This window comes from Macaca mulatta, chromosome 2 (genome assembly GCF_049350105.2).
Source record: "Macaca mulatta isolate MMU2019108-1 chromosome 2, T2T-MMU8v2.0, whole genome shotgun sequence".
NCBI lineage: Eukaryota > Metazoa > Chordata > Mammalia > Primates > Cercopithecidae > Macaca > Macaca mulatta.
Window position 1 is genome coordinate 109,597,353 of NC_133407.1, and position 20,655 is coordinate 109,618,007.

General features: G+C 38.9%; 1 protein-coding gene across 3 annotated transcripts; it reads left to right on the top strand.

The window, feature by feature from the left end:
* Positions 1 to 1,540: 1,540 nt before the first annotated feature.
* On the top strand, positions 1,541 to 19,821 carry CCR3 (C-C motif chemokine receptor 3). 3 transcript variants are annotated; one of them, XM_077990829.1, is made up of 2 exons: positions 1,541 to 1,726; positions 18,376 to 19,821. In XM_077990829.1, the coding sequence occupies exon 2, from the start codon at positions 18,387 to 18,389 to the stop codon at positions 19,452 to 19,454; it is 1,068 nt and encodes a 355-aa protein (XP_077846955.1). In that variant the 5' UTR covers positions 1,541 to 1,726; positions 18,376 to 18,386; the 3' UTR covers positions 19,455 to 19,821.
* Positions 19,822 to 20,655: the final 834 nt, after the last annotated feature.

The window sequence follows — 20,655 nt, forward strand, 5'->3', positions numbered from 1 at the left end:
TGACATCCCACATGTTGAATCAGAGCACAAGATATTATGCTATATTTCAGGCCACCCTGAGTGAATGCCTCTTTCTCACTGAGAGGATCTGTCATGACAACCATGATAAATATTTTCATGACATTGTCCACATGTCACACACTGGTCTCCACTTAGTCCTAATTTATTTACTCCTCACACAGATCCTACAAGCTAGGCATTGCTACATTATTTTGCAGTAGCGCACACTGAGGCACACAGAGGTTATGTAGCTTGCCCAAGGTGATATCCCTATTAAGCGGTAAAGGTAGGTTTTGTACTCAAGTGTCCAGCAGCAAAGTCTGGGCTCTTACCACCACTCTAAAATTTTGTTTTAGCCAATTTGAATATGGTATATTGAATATACTGTGGATTAAATAGTGAAATGTTTCATTGGTTATGCTTTAACTATATTTGAGCATTCTTGATATTTTATCAGGTCTCTGTTGTCTCTGATCACCAACACTCTGATTGAGGTGGAAACTGAACCCCTTCCTCCCTTTCTTCTCTCTCTCTCTCAAATTCTCTCCCTATTCTTTCTTCACATCATGCTTAGTCAGAGTTTTTCCCACAAATATTGGGTGAATACATGATCTGTGCCCAGTACCATGCTAGGTCCCAAGGGACACATCAGCACATACAGTAGGCACATGGCTCTGCCCTGTGACACTTATGTCACAGTGGCATTCTACCCAGGCTTTACGTTTGCTTAGCCCTGTATATTCTGCAGACTTTTCACATACTTATCTTAGCTGGTTTCCTGGCAATGCTATGACTTAAATATCATTATTTCCAGTTTAGAGATGAGGAAGCTGAGGTACAGCGAGTTTAAATTACTACCTCCAGGTTATGCAGCTGTGTGTGCCACAACTGAAACTCAGACTCAAGTCTTTTAGACTTGTCTAAACCTTTGCAGCCACATTTTGCCCTATCCGAGTATCTACAGGACCCTGCAGAATAATTAGTTTATTCCTTTGCTGGGAAATTCTTATTTCATTCTTCATCCTGTCTCCTGATGGGCCAAATCAATGCTTATTCAAGAATTAGAAATCCCGGCATTTTAGGAGGCCGAGACAGGCAGATCACTTGAGGTCAGAAGTTTGAGACCAGCCTGGCTAATATGGTGAAACCCTGTCTCTACTAAAAATGCAAAAATTAGCCAGGCATGATGGCACGTGCCTCTAATACCAATTATTCCAGAGGCTGAGGCAGGAAAATCCCATGAACCCAGGAGGCGGAGGTTGCAGTGAGCTGAGATCATGCCACTGCACTCCAGCCTGGGTGACAGAGTAAAATACTGTCTTAAAAAAAAATTATAACAACCCCCCACCACCAAAAATGAGCAATGCCAATGGGGTGAAGAGCCCCTAAAGCAGCACTCATTGCAAGGATTTCTCAGGCGAGTGGTTAGTATGCGGTGTCAATCATGAAAAAGAAGAACTGCACCAAAGTAAGTATCTTTCTGAAAACCTGCAAAACTGAGAAGCTAGTCTGTTTAAAACAGGAAGTTATATACTTACATTGTTTACTACTTTACTAATGTCTGTGATCTGATGGTATCTCTGTTTCAGGAATGATGACATCTAAGCTATCACTGGGCATATCAAGGACTTCACTAAATTAGCAGGTGCCACTGGTCTTCTTGTGCTTATCTGGGCAAGAACTTACTGAAATACAACAGAAGTTTTTACTTAGAAGAGATTTTCAGGTAGGTGTCGCTTTTCCAGGAAAAGGGAGGTGGAACAAGGAGGGATCCAGGCAGGCGGAAGTAATAACTTCCAGCAGTGCTCTTGGATTTAGGGGGGAAGAGAAGGAAGGTACACAGCAATTTAGAGGTAGTATGGGGCCAGAGTGGGAGAAGATATGGCCACATATCTCCATTTTCTTCTTGTTTTTTATAATTTCCCCTTTCTGTCTCCCATTCACACAATGATATGTTTGCGTGTAGCACTCACCCAAACTTGGCCCTTTATACCTCTTTAGTCAACATCTGTGCCCATGTTACCCTCCTATACTTTCACAAATTCTCAACTATTGTACATAGGACTACTCCAAAGAGCTTACACTTAATAGCTTGTGTTTCTTTATATTGACTTGTAAGAAATAGTCAGTGAAAATATAATTTATATATGTGTATATATACACATACATTTTTATATATATACAGTCCTCCCTTGGTATCTGTGAGGGATTTGTTCCAGAACCATTGCAGATACCAAATTCCATAGATGCTCAAGTTCCTTTTATAAAATGATGTAGTATTTGCTGATTACCTATGAATATCCTCCAGTACCCTTTAAATCATACCTAGATTACTTGTAATACCTAATACAATGTGTACACGGTGCTTCATTCATGTGGAGTCGACATAGCACTTGCTGCGTGGCAAATTCAAGGCTTGGTTTTTGCAACTTTGTGGAGTTTTTTCCCAGATATTTTTGATCCGTGATTGGTTGAATACACAAATGTGGAACCCATGGATACAGAGGGCTGATTATAACACATATGTATGTGTGTATTAAGTATGTATGTGTGGAAATATATGTATTTATTTGAAGTTTTCATTGAAAATCCACACTAAGTCAAGCTACTAGATGAGTCAGTTGATTGATTTGATGTCTTTTCTTCTGGGTGAACGAGGTTGTCTGTGTTAGAGGGTAGAGCTGGAAAGCCTCAACAATTCTTCTGGAAATGCCTGGATTGACAGAGGATGAGTGCTAACTTTGACAAGTACTTCAAGTGAGAGTGGTGGGAATATGGGGTCTTCCACATGGATGTGGTATAAGTTGAAGTATATTTTTGAAGTGCAGGTGTTTCCAGAAAGTGGTGATGATTACATTGAACCAGGCAGGCTGAGTTAGCTCTTCTGGGAGAAGAAAGGTGAGCCCTGTGTATGACTTAATAGGAAAAAAGCAGATCTGTACAGCAGAATAAATTGGGTGAAGGGCAGAAAGAGATAATACACAGAAAAGGAAATATGAATAATTCACAGAAAAGGAAATATGAATGACTAATACTTGTAGTTAAAAAAATCAGTAATGAAATAAATGTTAATTACGACAATAATGGCATCCCTTTTGCCCATCTAATTGGCCAAGTAATTTTTTCTTTCTTTTAGATCTTCTCTATATTGATGGATGCTTGCTGAAACGGGCACCATCACCTACTAGTGCAAAGAGTATATATATTGTTACACACTTTCTGGAAGCAATTTAAGAAAATGCGTCAAGAGACTTCGAAATATAATTCAGTGTAGAAATTGTGATTTGTGTAATATACCTTAAGGAAATAATTTTAAAATGCACACAAATATGTTTATTGCAGTATTATTTATAGCAGAGCAAACTGAACAACTTAATCACACAATGAAAAGGTTGATTAAATAACCATGATTATCTATACAATATGTTGGAATCATTACAAATTACATTTTCACGTAATTTTTAGCCACATGGAACTAGGTGAAAGATAAAGAAATTAAGATATCAGAATACAGAATGATATGCAAAATCATATACAAAATGATTTACATACTTTCTGGAAGCAATTTGACAAAATGCATCAAGAGACTTCGAAATATAATTCAATGTAGACATTGTGATTTGTGTAATATACCTTAAGGAAATAATTTTAAAATGCACACAAATATGTTTATTGCAGTATTATCTATAGCAGAGCAAATTGTGAACAACTTAATCACACAACAAAAAGGCAATGATTAAATAACCATGATTATCTATACAATATGTTGGAGTCATTACTAATTACATTTTTAAGTAATTTTTAGCCACATGGAACTAGGTGAAAGATAAAGAAGGTATGAGAATACAAAATGATATACAAGTGTGCTATCAATTATAACATACATGGTACCTGGAAAGGCTCTCTCTCCATAGCACAGTTGGAGGTGGAAGCTCTGGGTCCCAGAAAGCTGAACATTCTGGTCATGCTGAATACCTCACAACCATGTTATTTGGAATGTATACGCATAATTTCCCTATGAAAACATATTCTTCATGACCAACTCCTTCAACTAAATAACATATCAGCCTGTATTGGAAAGTAAAAATCAGCCACATTTGAAACACCTGTTACTAAAATGTAATGAACAAGTCTAATATTTGGTCAAGGAGATTGGTAAAAAGAATCCAAAATCATTTGGCTGTTGGGTGAAACTCTGTCACTTAAGATGAACTGACTGCACTCAGACACAATTCTGAAAGAAACAAGCATGAGGTGTAACTTTGAACCAGTAACTAGTACTAATGATTGGAAACTTTGGAAATCCATGTGCTGCTCTAGAATACCGATGCTGGGAAATGTTTGTGGCTGGAAAGAGAAGACTGCACTCATTCACGATTTGAACTTTGAGAGGCTCTTCTTGTGTATTTCCAGGGAAGAAGCTCACGGGTTCCCTCATTCTGTTCCTGCACTGTTCTCAGAAAGTTCGTCCCCGTGTGTGGGTGAATCTAGTTTCCTCCAAGGTCATCAAATTTCTGCTCTATGAGAGTCTACTTCCTCTTCTACAGGAAAAACTATCATATCATAGACTTTTCTATCTTATGTGGGCCTAAAACATTGCCTAATCCAACCCTTTAATTAAAAATAAAAAATAAAAATAAAAACATTTGATCCAGACCAAAGGCATACAAAAAAGAAAAACAAAACTAAAATGAATCCAAATATGATGATTTTCCTTTTTTAACTTTTATTTTAGGTTTGGGGGTACATGTGAAGGTTTGTTATATAGGTAAACTCGTGCCATGGGGGTTCGTTGTACAGATTATTTCATCACCCAGGTATTAAGCCTAGTAGTCAATAGTTGTTTTTCTGCTCCTCTCCCTCCTCCCACTCTCAAGTAGACCCCGGTGTCTGTTGTTCCCTTCTTTGTGTTCGTGAGTTCTCATCATTTAGCTCCCACTTATAAGTGAGAACATGTGGTATTTGATTTTTTGTCCCTGCATTAGTTTGCTAAGGATAATAGCTTCCAGCTCCATCCATGTTCCTGCAAAAGATGTTATCTGTTTTGTTTTTATGGCTGCATGGTATTCCATGTGTATATGTACCACATTTTCTTTATCCAACCTGTCATTGATGGGCATTTAGGTTGATTTCATGCAAAGACTATTATTTTTCATACAAAACATTCCAAGTTCTGCCAACTGTGGCTGATGTTTTGGGACTCTTATCATCCTACCTCCTTCTATATTCTAGGGTTGATAGAATTTAAAATTTGGTGCCTGGAACAGAACATAATATTTCAGATGTGTAGTCCGGACAGTGCAAAGCTGAGTAAAAATTATTCTACTCCATCCTTTCATACACTGCAGAAGAGTTTATTAAGCAGCTTTCATTTGTCAGGCATCATGCTGGACACTAGGCCTGTACTGTCCACTACTTGCTACATGTGGCTATTTAAATTAAATAAAATAAAAAGTTCAGTTTCTCAATTGCACTAGCCACATTTCAAGTGCTCAATAGCCATGAGGCTATTGTCTGTCTTTTTTTTTTTTCTCTTTTTGAGGCAAGGTCTCACTCTGTCTCCCAGACTGGAATGCAGTGGCATGATCTTGGTTCACAGCAAACTGCACTTCCTGGCTCAAGAGATTCTCCTGCCTCAGCCTCCCAAGTAGCTGGGATTACAGGGGTGCACCACTAATGCCTGGCTAATTTTTTGGTTTTTGAAGTAGAGACAAGGTTTCACCATGTTGGCCAAGCTGGTCTTGAACTCCTGACCTTAAATGATCCACCCACCTTGGCCTCCCAAGATGCTGGGATTGTAAGCATGAGCCACAGTGCCCGGCCAAGTGTCTCTCTTATCGGACAGCACAGACACAGAACATTTCCACTAATACAGAAAAGTTCTATCGGACTACTGCACAGATAACTAACTTTTCTGGATACTCCAGGTTTTTTGAGAAAAGAAACAAAGGAAGGGAAGGAAGTGGGAGGGGTTGGGAGGGGATCAACTTAATTGCATAGATGGGAAGCAAGTTGAATATCTAGATGGGTAATTGGATGAAAACATGAAGGGATAGCTGGTGGAGAGGTGGATGGAAAGTCAGGTGGTAGATTTCATTTGTTCTGGATAACACAGCAATATAGACTACCATTAAATTGGCTCTTGTGTTTGCCATTCATGGTGTTAGCTTCTAAAGAACTTGCAACTGAGGATATTCTTTATTCTACCCCTAAGTTTCTCCTTTTCTTTTCACTACACTTAAAGTAGGTTGGAGGGTTATATGACTCAGGGATTTAAAAAAAAAAAAAAGTTCAAATTTAGGAGGGACTTCATGTCATGTAGTGCAGGAGCTGTCAGCCTTGGCTGCACAAGGGAATCACCAGGAGAGCATTAAGAACCACTGAGAGCCAGGTCCCATCTCCAGAGACTGATTTAACTGTTCAGAGGTGTAAGCTGGGGATTTTCAAGAGCTCATCTGTGACTCCCACATGCAGCCAGGGCTGAGAAACGCTGCTCTAGCCAACCTGCCTCCTTCTGGGGGAATCCCTCCTACCCTGTCCCTGATAGGAAGTCACTGAGCCTCATGAATTCCTCCAGTCGCAGCTCACTCAAGACCTCACGTGGCACCCATTTCATCGCTGGATAATTCTACTCAAGGTGTTCTTGAGTGGTGGTTGAATTTGCATCTTTGAACTACTTCTTGCTGGTTCTGGGAGGCTTTGCTGTGAGTCACACATAATTCTGATTCTCATCTGCCCAGCCAGTATCCTACTCTCTCCCCTCCCTAGAGTGGCTTTTCTCCAAGATGGATACCCACAGCTTCAACTCATCTTTACTGGGTAAGACTTCCTCTTGACTGCATTTCAGTTGGTGAACGTTTGCATTAAATGAGCCCTGGACATATTTGGACCACTTTTGGATGCTGTGAAATGATCCTTTCCACTATCTGCATACAACACTTTTATTAATTTAGATTAAATTAAGATTAAATTTAACGAAGTTTACACGCAGGAAGTTTCTTTATTAACCCCATCATGTGTTAACCTCAAGGGAAACTAGAATTACAGGATTTTGGGGGAGTATATTTGTTCTACTTTTATTTTAGGTTCGAGAGTAAATGTGCAGGTTTGTTATACTGGTAAATTTTGTATTGATGCCCAGTGTGGGTAATCTAAATTCTGTTCATAGAAAACTGTTTAAATTCCACACAGTGGAATACCATCTCATGATTAGAAAGAATGAGGCAGTTCTACAAGTGTTGATATAGAAGGATTTCCAAGATGTAAGGTTTAAAAACTCTCAGAAAACTTGGTATTTCTTACTCTGATTTATGTACCAAAGAATGAGACAGTTCTACAAGTATTGATATAGAAAGATTTCCAAGATGTAAAGTTTAAAAAGTCACAGAAAACTTGATATTTCTTACTCAGATTTATGTTCTGATTTATGCACCAAAAAGCCACTTATAATTATGTATATAAATTCAACCACCACTCAAAAACACCCTGAATAGAATTATCCAGCAATGAAATGGGTGCCATGTGAGGTCCTGATTTATGTACCAAAAAGCCACTTATAATTATGTGTATAAATACATAAACAAATACAAGAGGGCTCAACAACAATCTCCCCTCTGAGGAGGAGAAGAAATTGAGAAAGGGGAGAGTAAAGGAAATTTTACATTTGTCAAAAATAAAATCAGATCAAAATTTCAAGTTGCAGACGTTTATTGTGCACACAAAAGAACAGTTTGAGAGCGAGGAGACATAGATCTGAAAGTGTAGGGATTCCCACTTAGAGCACTTACAGCATAGTTTATAAAGCATAAAGGAGGAAGTACTTTTCCCCTCTGGGTTCAAAGTTCTTTTTTGTAAAAAATTTAAAAAAAATAAATTTAAAAAAAATCAATAGGTTTTAGGGGAACAGGTGGTGTTTGGTTACACGGATAATTTCTTTAGGGGTGATTTCTGAGATTTTGGTGCACCTATCACCTGAGCAGTGTGTACACTGTACTCAAAGTGTAGTCTTTTATCCCTCACTCCCCTCCCACCCTTCCCCCTGAGTCCCCCAAGTTCATTGTGTCTTTCTTATGCCTTTGCTTCCTCATAGCCTAACTCTCACTTATGAGTGACACTGTACAATGTTTGGTTTTCCATTCCTGAGTTACTTAACTGAGGATCTCTAATTCCATCCAGGTTGCTGCAGATTGGCATTATTTCATTCCTTTTCATGGCTGAGTAGTATACCATGGTGTTGCTATAAACGTATGCGCAAGTATCTTTCTCATATAGTGACTTATTTTCCTCTGGGTAGATACCCAGGAGTAGGATTGCTGGATCAAATGATAGATCAACTTTTAATTATTCAAGGAATCACCACACTGTTTTCTATAGGGGTTGCGCTAGTTTACATTCCCATCAACAGCATAAAGTGTTCTCTTCACCACAACCACGCCAACATCTATTTTTTTTTTTAATTATTATAGCCATTCTTGCAAGACTAGACAGTATCACATTGTGGTTTTGATTTGCATTTCCCTGATAATTAGTGCTGCTGAGCATTTTTGCATATGTTCGTTGGCTATTTGTATATCTTCTTTTGAGAATTGTCTATTCATGTCCTTAGCCCACTTTTTGATGGGATCGTTTGTTTTTTTCTTGATGATTTGTTTGAGTTCCTTGTAGATTCTGGATATTAGATTTTTATCGGATGTATAGATTGCAAAGATTTTCTTCCACTCTATTGGTTGTCTGTTTACTCTGCTGATTATTTCTTTTGCTGTGTAGAAGCTTTTTAGTTTAATTGAGTTCCATCTATTTATCTCTGCTTTTGTTGTATTTGCTTTTGGGTTCTTGGTCAAGAACTCTTTGCCTAAGCCAATGTCTAGAACAGTTATTTTGAGGTTATCTTCTAAAATTTTTATGGTTTTGGGTCTTAGATTTAAGTCTTTGATCCATCTTGGGTTGATTTTTGTCTACAGTGAGAGATGAGGATCCAGTTTCATTCTTCTACAGGTGGCTAGCCAATTATCCCAGCACCATTTGTTGAATAGGGTGTCCTTTCCCCACTTTATGTTTTTGTTTGCTTTGTTGAAGGTCAGTTGGCCTTAAGTATTTGGGTTTATTTCTGGGTTCTCTATTCTGTTCCACTGGTCTATATGCCTGTTTTTATACCAGTACTATGCTGTTTGGATGGCTATGGCCTTATATTAACAGTACAGTCTGAAGTTGGGTAACGTGGTGCCTCCAGATTTGTTCTTTTTGCTATCTTGCTTTGGCTATATGGGCTCTTTTGGTTCCATGTGAGTTTTAGGATTTTTTTCTAATTCTGTGAAGAATAAAAGTGCTATTGTGATGGAAATTGCATTGAATTTGTAGGTTGCTTTTTGCAGTATGGTTATTTTCACAATATTGATTCTACCCATTCATGAGCATGGGATGTGTTTCCATTTTTTTGGGTCATCTAAGATTTCTTTCATCAGTGTTTTGTAGTTTTCCTTGTAGAGATCTTTCAGTATTTTGACCTTTTTTTGTGATTTGTTTGTACATTAACAATGGTGTTGAAACAAGAACTTTTAAAGCTGATTTGTCTATAGCAGATTGGTTTAATTTCACTGAATCATGCTGACAATGACATAAACTTTATATTTTGTGTTTCATTTATTATTACAGTTGGCTTTTCAGGGAAATCAGGATGCCTTCAGTCTTGGCTATGTGGCCACGGGTGGTTGCCCTTGAGGAGTTTGGGCTATAATCCTGAAAGACACACTACTGAATGCCATAATTCCAAATGTTGAAATCTAGAAAGACTAAAATTTTAAATCCAAAAACCACTATCCCAAAATATTAAAATCCCGAAAATATAACTCTGAAAACAATAATTTAAAAGACATTTATTTATATTCCTAAAGGAGGATTTATCTTGAAAAACTTATTAAAACACAACAGAACACTTCATAATAGGGAATAATATCATACATATTTTTGCAAGCATAAACACTCAGGTATACTAACAACAGTCACAAGGGTATAACAGTTATGAGCAGATGAATTTACTCATAAATACATAGGTCAAAAATCACAATATATAAATGCATATCACTATAGTTGGTAATTGTGTGCACCCAGCTTTATAAACTGTGGTCATCTGAAATACTGTGATGGACATCCTCAGTCTTTGAATGAGATCAGTCACCACCACATTTGCCAGTTGCCCAAAGAGCCAAGACCTCGAGAAATTGTATCTTTCACAAACACAGAGGCACACAAAGGACATCTGTTTATTTATGAAGGAGGTCTTGACATTTGTGTGCACACACACAATGCTTACACACAAACTTATAATAGTAATGCACTTTCAGGAGTCAAATTTGCAAAAAAAAAAAAAAACGCATAAAACATAATAGAACTCTCTAAATGTCTTTACACAGTTTATACCTCCACTACTGAAAATGACGCAAAGATTAAATACATAGCATAGTGAATTGGCACTAGGTGTGAAGAGACAGAAGTGATACACAATTGAATAACTTGGCAAGGGAAATTTCTTGCATTTTTCCCCTGTGTTTTCTCTTCTAGGTTCTTCAAAGCACTTGCTGCACTTGTATTTGGAGAGTCGTTGTGGTCTACACATTGCCTAAGTATATGCTGTCCATTTAAAAGTCCACTTATTGCTTGGCTGTTGCAATTAAGGATTGGTGCTTTTGTAGCATCAATAATAATTAACTTAAAAATTTTTATCTTTCACCATTAAAGTAACCTCATACACTTAGCTTGTCACAGGCTTTTTTTTTCCTGGGAAAAACGTTCACCAACAATTTCTTCCATTGAGAATAAAGGAAGAGTAATGGAATATTGTGATGCTCATTAGACATTTAAGATGAGATTTTGAGTAGGAGTTTGGGTCAGGGCTTAAGACATCAATTTGAGAGTCCTTAGCATGTATTAGTATTTAAAACCACAATGGCATATCATTCCAGTAAGAAGGATGATACTCAGCTTCCTCAATACCAAATCTATATTCGGGTTCTCCAGAGACAGAACAATAGGATATGTATGTAGATATAGGAGATGGGATTTATTAGGATAATTGGCTCCCAATTATGGTGGCTAAGAAGTCCCACAACAAACCATCTGCAAGCTGGAGACCCTGGAATACTGGTAGTGTGGCTCAGTGTAAGTCTGCAGGCCTCAGAAACAGAGAAGCCACTCTTGTAACTCTCAGTCCTAGGCTGAAATCCGCTGAGTTGGGGAAGGTGGGTAGTTGTATAGTTCAAAGGCTGGTGAGCCTGGATTTCTGATGTCTAAAGCAATAGAAGAACAGTCTGTTCCAGCTCTCAAAGACAGACCAATTTGCCTTCTGTAATTGTTCACTTCAGGCCCCCAGCTGATTGGATGGTGCCTGTCTACACTGAAAGCAGATCTTTCCCACCTAATCCACTCAGACTCACACAGCAATCTCTGGAAACACTTTCACAGACACACTCAATACAATGCTTCACCAAGTTTCTAGTTATTCCTTTACCCAGTCATGTTGACATCTAAAATTAAGTCCACAAATGCACCCTTTGTCAAGTTGACATGCATACACATCTCCTTAAACCATACTTAATTTTCAAATAAAGATAATAGCAAGTAATAGTTCCTCTTAACACAATGCAACTAACATTATGCAACTACAGTGTGTACAACCAGAAATGCACTAATCCTTCCCCAGAATTCAGCTTTCAGGATTTCAACATTAGGAATTTTAATCTTTTAGGATTGTGATTTTGATATTTTGGGATTTCAACATTATGGTATTTGGGATTGTGTTTTTCAAGAATATGATTAGCACTGGGTCTTGGGATGTATCTAAACTGTGGCCTTCATTTTTATTTTTCTTTAATAGTTCCCCACTTTTGATCATTCTCTCACTTGAACTGAGAATGTGACTGGCTATTACCCTTGGTTACTACATGTTGTTTTCCTTTCTGCAGACATTTATGGGTCACAAACTAGAATCTCAGTAGGTTATTTTGATGACTCTTGTTCATATGGTTTTGGTTTTCAATCTTCACGGAGATCAACTGTTGAGTTAGTGGCCGCTGACAAGCACTTAAGACCCTTGTGAGACTACATTGCATAAGGGATATTATCAATATGACTAATAGGAGGATAATACCAAGAGTCTGAAAAATACCCCAAAACCAACCAAACCAACTTCCTTAAAAGAGCCAAGATTTAGTCAATCAATTTTGCTTCTCTGATCTGGTAGAATAGTAGGATCTGATCTCTTAGATCTCTAAGATTTAGGGCTATAATTCCTGACTCAATGGCATAGAAACAGCATTTTAAAAAATATGACTGTTTCACTTTAATAGATTTTCTTGGCTTGCAGATTGAATGTCTCTGGTGGTGTCATTGGTGGTCCAGGAACTTTCTGAGCAGCCATGCAGCAACATGCACAAAAGATGTTCATATACAAGCAGTTGTGGTGATTTCTCTGGAGTTTATTTTAGGTAATTCAACTTCAGCTTGCAGGACTATAAGGCTGGAAACAACCCTAGTTCAAAACTGTCAGAAATCTATAAGTGTCAGAGTCTTTCTATGAATTTCATGTCATTTTGTACCATAAGGTATTTGCAAAAGCCTTCAGGAAAGCACCAGAGTAAAACAATAACTGCTGTGGATGAACAATGGTTTAAAATGCCCCTGAGAATTTACTATAATGCAGTTAAAGAAGAAATTTGGTTATTTCTGTGATATACAACATTTTGGCTGATGAAATATATACAACATATGGCTGATAAACAACACATGGCTGATAAAATTATACCAGGACATATCTGATATGTAGGAATTTCATATAATTTCTGAAACACATATTAATAACATGTATCTATACAAATATAACATAAAGAAGATTTAACATTATTTTTTATTTGGCAGTGCTTCCCATACAATGTAGTATGTTAAATAATTAGTCTAATATCTCTCTTTTTATAATATAAGGAGAGAATAAATTCCTTTGAGGATTTTCCAGAGGCTCTCTGCAAAATTCCAAAGTTAGCTTAAGGTCAAAAAGACTGTATGTAGAATTGATTTAGGAAGGTTGTCAAAAATGCGAAAGTTTTAAAGCACTTGATTAAATAGGATCACAGTTCACTCTGAAACAACACTTAGGTATCCATTTAGCCAAAGTGACAAGTAAAAGATTTCAAAGGCAAATACAGAAAGTTACATAGTTGTATTAGTCCATTTTCATGCTGCTGATAAAGTCATACCTGAGACTGGGCAATTTACAAAAGAAAGAGTTTTATTGGACTTCCAGTTCCATGTGGCTGGGGAGGCCTGACAATCATGGGAGAAGTTGAGAGGCACGTCTCATGGCGGCAGACAAGAGAAGAAAAGTTTGTGCAGGGAAACTCCCCTTTTTAAAGCCATCAGATCCCATGAGACTCATTCACTATCCTGAGAACAGTGCAGGAAAGACTCACCCCTATAATTCAATCACCTCCCACCGCGTGTCTCCCATGACATATGGGGATTGCGGAAGATACAATTCAAGATGAGATTTGGGTGGGAACACAGCCAAACCATATCTTTCTACCCTGACCCCTCCCAAATCTCATGTCCTCACATTTCAAAACCAATCATACCTTCCCAACAGTTGCCCAAAGTCTTAACTCATTTCAGCATTAACTCAAAAGTCCACGGTCCAACATCTCATCTGAGACAAGGCAAGTCCCTTCTGCCTATGAGCTTGTAAAATCAAAAGCAAGTTAATTACTTCCTCAATACAATGAGGGTATAGGCATTGGGTAAATACAGCCATTCTAAATGGGAGAAATTGGCCAAAACAATGGGGTTACAGCCCCCATGCAAATTCGAAATCCAGCAGGGCAGTCAAAACTTAAAGCTCCAAAATGATCTCCTTTGACTCCATGCAGTCAAAGGTTATGCAGTCAAAGGTTATGCAGTCAAAGGTTATGCAGTCAAAGGTTATGACTCCATGCAGTCAAAGGTTATGCAGATGCAAGAGGTGGGTTCCAATGGTCTTGGGCAACAGTTAAGAAAACAAAAACGAAAAATCTTAGTTCTTGTAACACAAATAACTCTATTTTCATAAGTAATCAAAGATCTTGATAAAGACAACTTTGTGGTTTTTAACAGAAAGAAGACCAAATTCTAGTTTTGCATCAGTGTACTTTGATATTGAAAGCCCATTTTAAAATCTTTGTAATAAATTCATTCAATTTTATCCAGTTTAACCACATAAGATTCTCTGTCTCATTCTCTTTCTCTCCCTCCTACTTTCTATGTTCATTTAGCTTTTGTTCTTTATTATCCTCTTTTTTCATGTTGAAATAATCTTTAACCTTCAAAGTAGAACAAAATCACGTTCCCAGGTATAAAACCTTGATATTGTAAAGTTATCAATTCTTCCTAAATTTATTTACAAATGTAACACAATTCCACCCAAGCTTGAGTTTTTATAGGTAATTGACTAGATGATCCTAAAGTTTAAGAAACAAATGGCTCTAATATGTAAGACATTTGGAAATATATAATGAAAGGGAGTTGCATAATAATATCATCTATATAAATCATCTTATAAATCTACAGTAAGAAGAGTGTCCCTAGCACAGAAATAAAATATCAATAGAATATAAAGTACAAAATCAGAATCAGGAACATTAAAGAATATATGACAAAGGTGATATTTCAAGCCCAAAGGGGAGAGGACAGTTATTCAACACATACTGTTTCAAAATTTGTCAGATAAGAATGGAGAGGAGGAGGCTTTTCTCCTCTGACCCCAGGGAATGTGAGAAGAGACACAGTGGTTATGACAGGAAGCAGTCACACCTGCGAGTCCCTACCTTCCCCATCAGACCTAGGGGGCATGGAGCACTCTCTGCTAAGATGGGGACCCCCAAGGAATGTCTCCCTGCAGAGCACTTCGTTACCAGATGGAATGGCCAGTGCGGTTAAGTTGGTGGTCAGGCAGAAAAAAAAGATCTAGTTTGTACTCTTGAGAGTTCCTCAGTTTGTTCATGGCATGGGCGGGAGTCAAGGAGCAGCAGCCTTGCCTCAGTGCCTACCAGTGTAGGAAAAGCTACATAGCCTGGGCCAGGGCCCTGGTGGAGACGTAGTGGTAACAGAAAGGGCTCTCCATTGCAGACCAAGGAAGACTAAGAATGAATACCTCATGAGTCTATTAGCTACAAACCACCACAGCAGGTTCCAGAAAAAGGCTCAGGGTTGGGACCACATCACCCCCACTCAGCAGACACCAGTCATATAAATCAAGGACCAAGAGGAGACAGAAACACCCCCTTCTCACTCTTCCCTGTGTCTCAAGTTGTACTGGCCTTTCCTCCAGATCTCTGCCACCGTCTTAGAAAGGACCACTGAGAGAAGAAATTGAAATTATAAGCTGACAGCATAAAGAGGATGAGTAAAATCTAAAATCATTGTTCAAATGAATGAATCAAGAGAAGTTTAAACCACTTTGGACTAAAATGTGTGAATCCTTTTTCCTGCTACCCAGCAGATGAGAAGCTGGTAACAGAGAACAAAATAGTTTGGAGACTAAAGAATCATTGCACATTTTACTGCTGAGTTGTATTGTGAGTAATTTTAGTTGACCTCACTTTCTGAAATCTTGCACATAGGCATCCGTATCTGCACAGAGAAATGTTAACAGTGGGAAATGCTGCATGAGGAGATTGGGTGATTTTTACTTTTGTTTTTGTGCTCTTCTTTTTTGTTGTTCTTACTTATGTACTATTACCCCATCATTTTCCAAAATGCGAAAGGCCATTTTGAAAGCCTAGTTCAAACCTCTTGAGTATTTTATACCTAAACATTCATCTTGATTGAGACTGGGTAGACAGATGAAAACCATATCAGGTTTTTAATTTTTTAATTTTTGAGACAGGGTCTCATTCTGTCACCCAGGCTGGAGTACAGTGGTATGATCACAGTACACTGCAGCCTCAACCTCCTAAGCTCAAGTGATTCTCCCACCTTAGCCCCCCAAGTAGTTGGGACCACAGGTATATGCCACCATGCCTGGCTAATTTTTTATTTTTATTTTTTGTAGAGACGGGGTCTCACTACATTTTCCAGGCTGGTCTTGAATTCCTGGGCTCAGGTGAACCTCCCACCTGGGCCTCCCAAAGTACTGGGATTACAGGCATGAGCCAAAGTCCCCTGCCCATATGAGATTTTCTATCTCTGATCCCATGCAGCTAGTAATCAAGGACTTGGTTGCTGACTCTGGAGGACCTGTATGCTTTCTTGAGCTTTGAACTTTAGTGCTAAAAGCTCACAGGCAGCCCTGAAACCCAAACCAAAAGGTTCTATGGTTTATCATCCTGAGCATGTTGATTTTATAGAAATAACATATGAATTAAAGATACTACCCTCAAATTGAGCAAAACTTAAGTAATTTTTTAAAAGTTTGACCTGTTTTTAAATCACTCTTGGAGAAAAGGAAAATAAATACAAATAATTAATGGTGAGTACAGGCTACTATACCTTTGTTCTCCAGAATAAGCAGTTCTGTTCCTTTCTTGCTTTAGATGCTGAAGTGTAGGACACTCTCTGTGATTGTACATGTGTAACTGACAAAATGTGTATTTTTTTTCTCAGCTGCTATGGATTGGATTATGCTATTAGGAGTAAGAATGCTGATAAGAGCACACACAAACTATTTGTTCCTCAAGTCCATTTTCCTCCTCAAAAGCCTGGAGCGTGCCGTTGATCAGTGGGAGATGTACCTGGACAGACCCATGAAAAGAGATCAGCAAGTTCCACCCAAGGGACCCTATTTTTCCTAATTTCATTTGAAATAGCTTCTAATTGTCCTTCTTTCATTCCTGGTTCCTACCAGTTTTACAGCTTTTTCTGGTTTCAAATGTGAACTCACATACACTCTCATTTATCCTCATAACAACCCCTAGTGACCCAATGGTCGTCAATTTGGATATAAGAAAAGGAGGCTCTGCGTTAAGGGCTTGTCCAAGGCATCCAGCTGAGAGGTGCTAAGACTGGCTCCATTTCCATCTCTATTCTCACTGACTTTGACCACATAGAACCCCAACATGTGGGGCCTCAGTATTTGATCAATTATTCTATTAAGAAGCAAAAGCAATTCCTCGCATTGGCCCCAGGTATTAAGCATTTCTCAGATTTACCTCGAGAAACGCTCATCAGCCTGTATATTCACATCTTCACCCTTGTCCCTTCCTCCTAGAAAGAAGAAAGTCAGTTGGATGCCCTTTGAGGAACCAGTGCAGGCTTAACTGTCCTTCCACGACTCCTGCCTTATCTGTTTTCTATTTTCCTCCTTCTCCACCGAAGTCTGTAATCTCAAGAAAAGCAGGCATTGGCCTTAGGGCTCCTGGCCTAAGAAATATCGAGTCCAATAAGAAATCCCATTGACTGACCCCTCCTGCTTACCCCTTTGTGATGGAGAAGCTCCCAGAGGTTTGCTTTTGGCACATTACCAGCCTAACTCAGCATCACTAGGAGCAGGAAAAGGAAAGTAACCTAAACTAATACTGCTTATAATTGTAATTATTGTAATAGTTAATTACTGTATTTGTACAGGTGTAACAGACAAAAGGTGTATTTTTTTCACAGCTGCTATGGATTGGATTATGCCATTTGGAATAAGAATGCTGTTAAGAGCACACAAACCAGTTGTTCCTCAAGTCTGTAGCAAATTTTTCAAAAGTTAAATTTAAAAATCACTACATTTGAATTTAGTGACAGGAGAAATGGACATAGATAGAGACTAAAGATCTAGCCCAAATTTTATATTTACTTGTTAGAGGATTTTGAACAAATTACTAAATTTCTTCAAGGGTTCAATTTCCCCCATTAACTTTAATGAATGGCACATCATTATGGGGCCCCAGAGAAGCACAGTTACTTGTAATTGTAATCATCATTGTTATTATTATTATACATATTTTGCTTTTAAATGGATAAGGATTTTGAAAGTATATATAAACTGTAAAACATAAAATGCAAAACACCATAAGAGACAGTAGTAATAATAATGATTATTATATTGTTATCATTATCCAGCCTGTTTTTTCCTGTTTTGTATTTCTTCCTTCAAATGCTTTCAGAAATCAGTATCCCCATTCATCACCACCATCCCACATTTCTGTTTCTTTTCCCATCTCGGATCATGCTGACTTTGAAAGCTTCAGCTCTTTCCTTCCTGAACCCCTCTCCTGGTACCTCTGATATGCCTTTTGAAATTCCTGTTAAAGAATCCCTAGGCTGCTATCACATGTGGCATCTTTGTTGAGTACATGAATAAATCAACTGCTGTGTTTTACAAAGGGTGATTATGCTTAATTGTGGAATTGTATTTTTCTTCTTCTATCACAGGGAGAAGTGAAATGACAACCTCACTAGATACGGTTGAGACCTTTGGTCCCACATCGTACGATGATGACATGGGCCTGCTCTGTGAAAAAGCCGATGTTGGAGCACTGATAGCCCAGTTCGTGCCCCCGCTGTATTCCCTGGTGTTCATGGTGGGCCTCTTGGGCAACGTGGTGGTGGTGATGATCCTCATAAAATACAGGAGGCTCCGAATTATGACCAACATCTACCTGCTCAACCTGGCCATTTCGGACCTGCTCTTCCTCTTCACCCTTCCGTTCTGGATCCACTATGTCAGGGAGCGTAACTGGGTCTTCAGCCATGGCATGTGTAAGGTCCTCTCGGGGTTTTATCACACAGGCTTGTACAGCGAGATCTTTTTCATAATCCTCCTGACGATTGACAGGTACCTGGCCATTGTCCATGCTGTGTTTGCCCTTCGAGCCAGGACTGTCACTTTTGGTGTCATCACTAGCATCGTCACCTGGGGCCTGGCAGTGCTAGCAGCTCTTCCTGAATTTATTTTCTATGGGACTGAAGAGTTGTTTCCAGAGACTCTTTGCAGTGCTATTTACCCACAGGATACAGTATATAGCTGGAGGCATTTCCACACTCTGAGAATGACCATCTTGTGTCTCGCTCTCCCTCTGCTCGTTATGGCCATCTGCTACACAGGAATCATCAAAACGCTGCTGAGGTGCCCCAGTAAAAAAAAGTACAAGGCCATCCGGCTCATTTTTGTCATCATGGCTGTGTTTTTCATTTTCTGGACACCCTACAATGTGGCTATCCTTATCTCTACCTATCAATCCGTCTTATTTGGACTTGACTGTGAACGGAGCAAGCATCTGGACCTGTTCGTGCTGGCGACGGAGGTGATCGCCTACTCCCACTGCTGCGTGAACCCAGTGATCTACGCCTTTGTTGGAGAGAGGTTCCGGAAGTACCTGCGCCACTTCTTCCACAGGCACGTGCTCATGCACCTGGGCAAATACATCCCATTCCTTCCTAGTGAGAAGCTGGAAAGAACCAGCTCTGTCTCTCCGTCCACAGCAGAGCCGGAACTCTCTATTGTGTTTTAGGTCAGATGCAGAAAATTGCCTAACGAGGAAGGACCAAGCAGATGAAGCAAACACATTAAGCCTTCCACACTCACCTCTTGAACAGTCCTTCAAACTTCCAGTGCAGCACCGAAGCTCTTGAAGACACTGAAATATACACACAGCAGTAGCAGTAGATGCATGTACCCTAAGGTCATTATCACAGGCCGGGGGTTGGGCGGTGTACTCATCATCAACCCTAAAAAGCAGAGCTTTGCTTCTCTGAAGAGTTACCTACATTTTAATGCACCTGACTGTTAAATAGCTACAAAAACGTAAAAGTTTTTATATTTTATATGTTAACTTCAGCCAGCTATTGATATAAATAAAACATTTTCACACAATACAATAAGTTAACTATTTTATTTTCTAGTGTGCCTAGTTCTTTCCCTGCTTAATGAAAGGCTTGTTTTTTTAGTGTGAATAAATAATCTTAAGCAACATAACGGCATGCCATTCCTGTTCTAAATATTCTTAAAAGTTTGTGGATTTCCTGTTCACACTGAATGGCAAAATTTCCCATGGGTGATTCACAGAGCCCTGAGAACTGTGCACTGTCCTCTTAATGCCAATCTTGCATTGCTGAGGAGGCCAGGGGCCTACTCTAAATATGAAGTAGCCTGGGTATGGAGTGGGGAGGTGTTGGGCCTGCAGAGACTCTTGACACCTGTAGCTCAGTGGCTCTCAAACTTGTCGTCAGAAGCACCTGGAAGGTGTGTGAAAACGTGGATGGCTGGGCCCCACCCCAGAGTTTCTGATTCAGCGGATCTAGAATGAGACACAAGAATGTGCCTAGCATCACTAGCAAGTTTTCAGGTGATGCTGATGATGCTGGTCCTGGAACCACACTTTTAGAACAACTGCCCTAGCTAAAATGTCTGGATGTTCCAGAGTCATCCTTGAAATTGCAGATTTTAGGTGTCAGAAGGAAATGTAAAATACCCTTGTGATCTAGGCTCTGCCAAGAATAATCACCACCCAGGGCAGCATATATATGTCAGTTCATCGTAAACCAATTTGTTTAGTAGGACTTTCTACTCCATCGTTTTTATTCAGTTGAGCTTTTCTTGAGAGCCTGTATTTAATACCCTGCCCTAGAAGCTATGATAGATACAAAGATGAGTAAGACTTTGTGTGAGCTACATCCTAAGGAGGAAAACATGCAACTTATGATGTAAAAGTA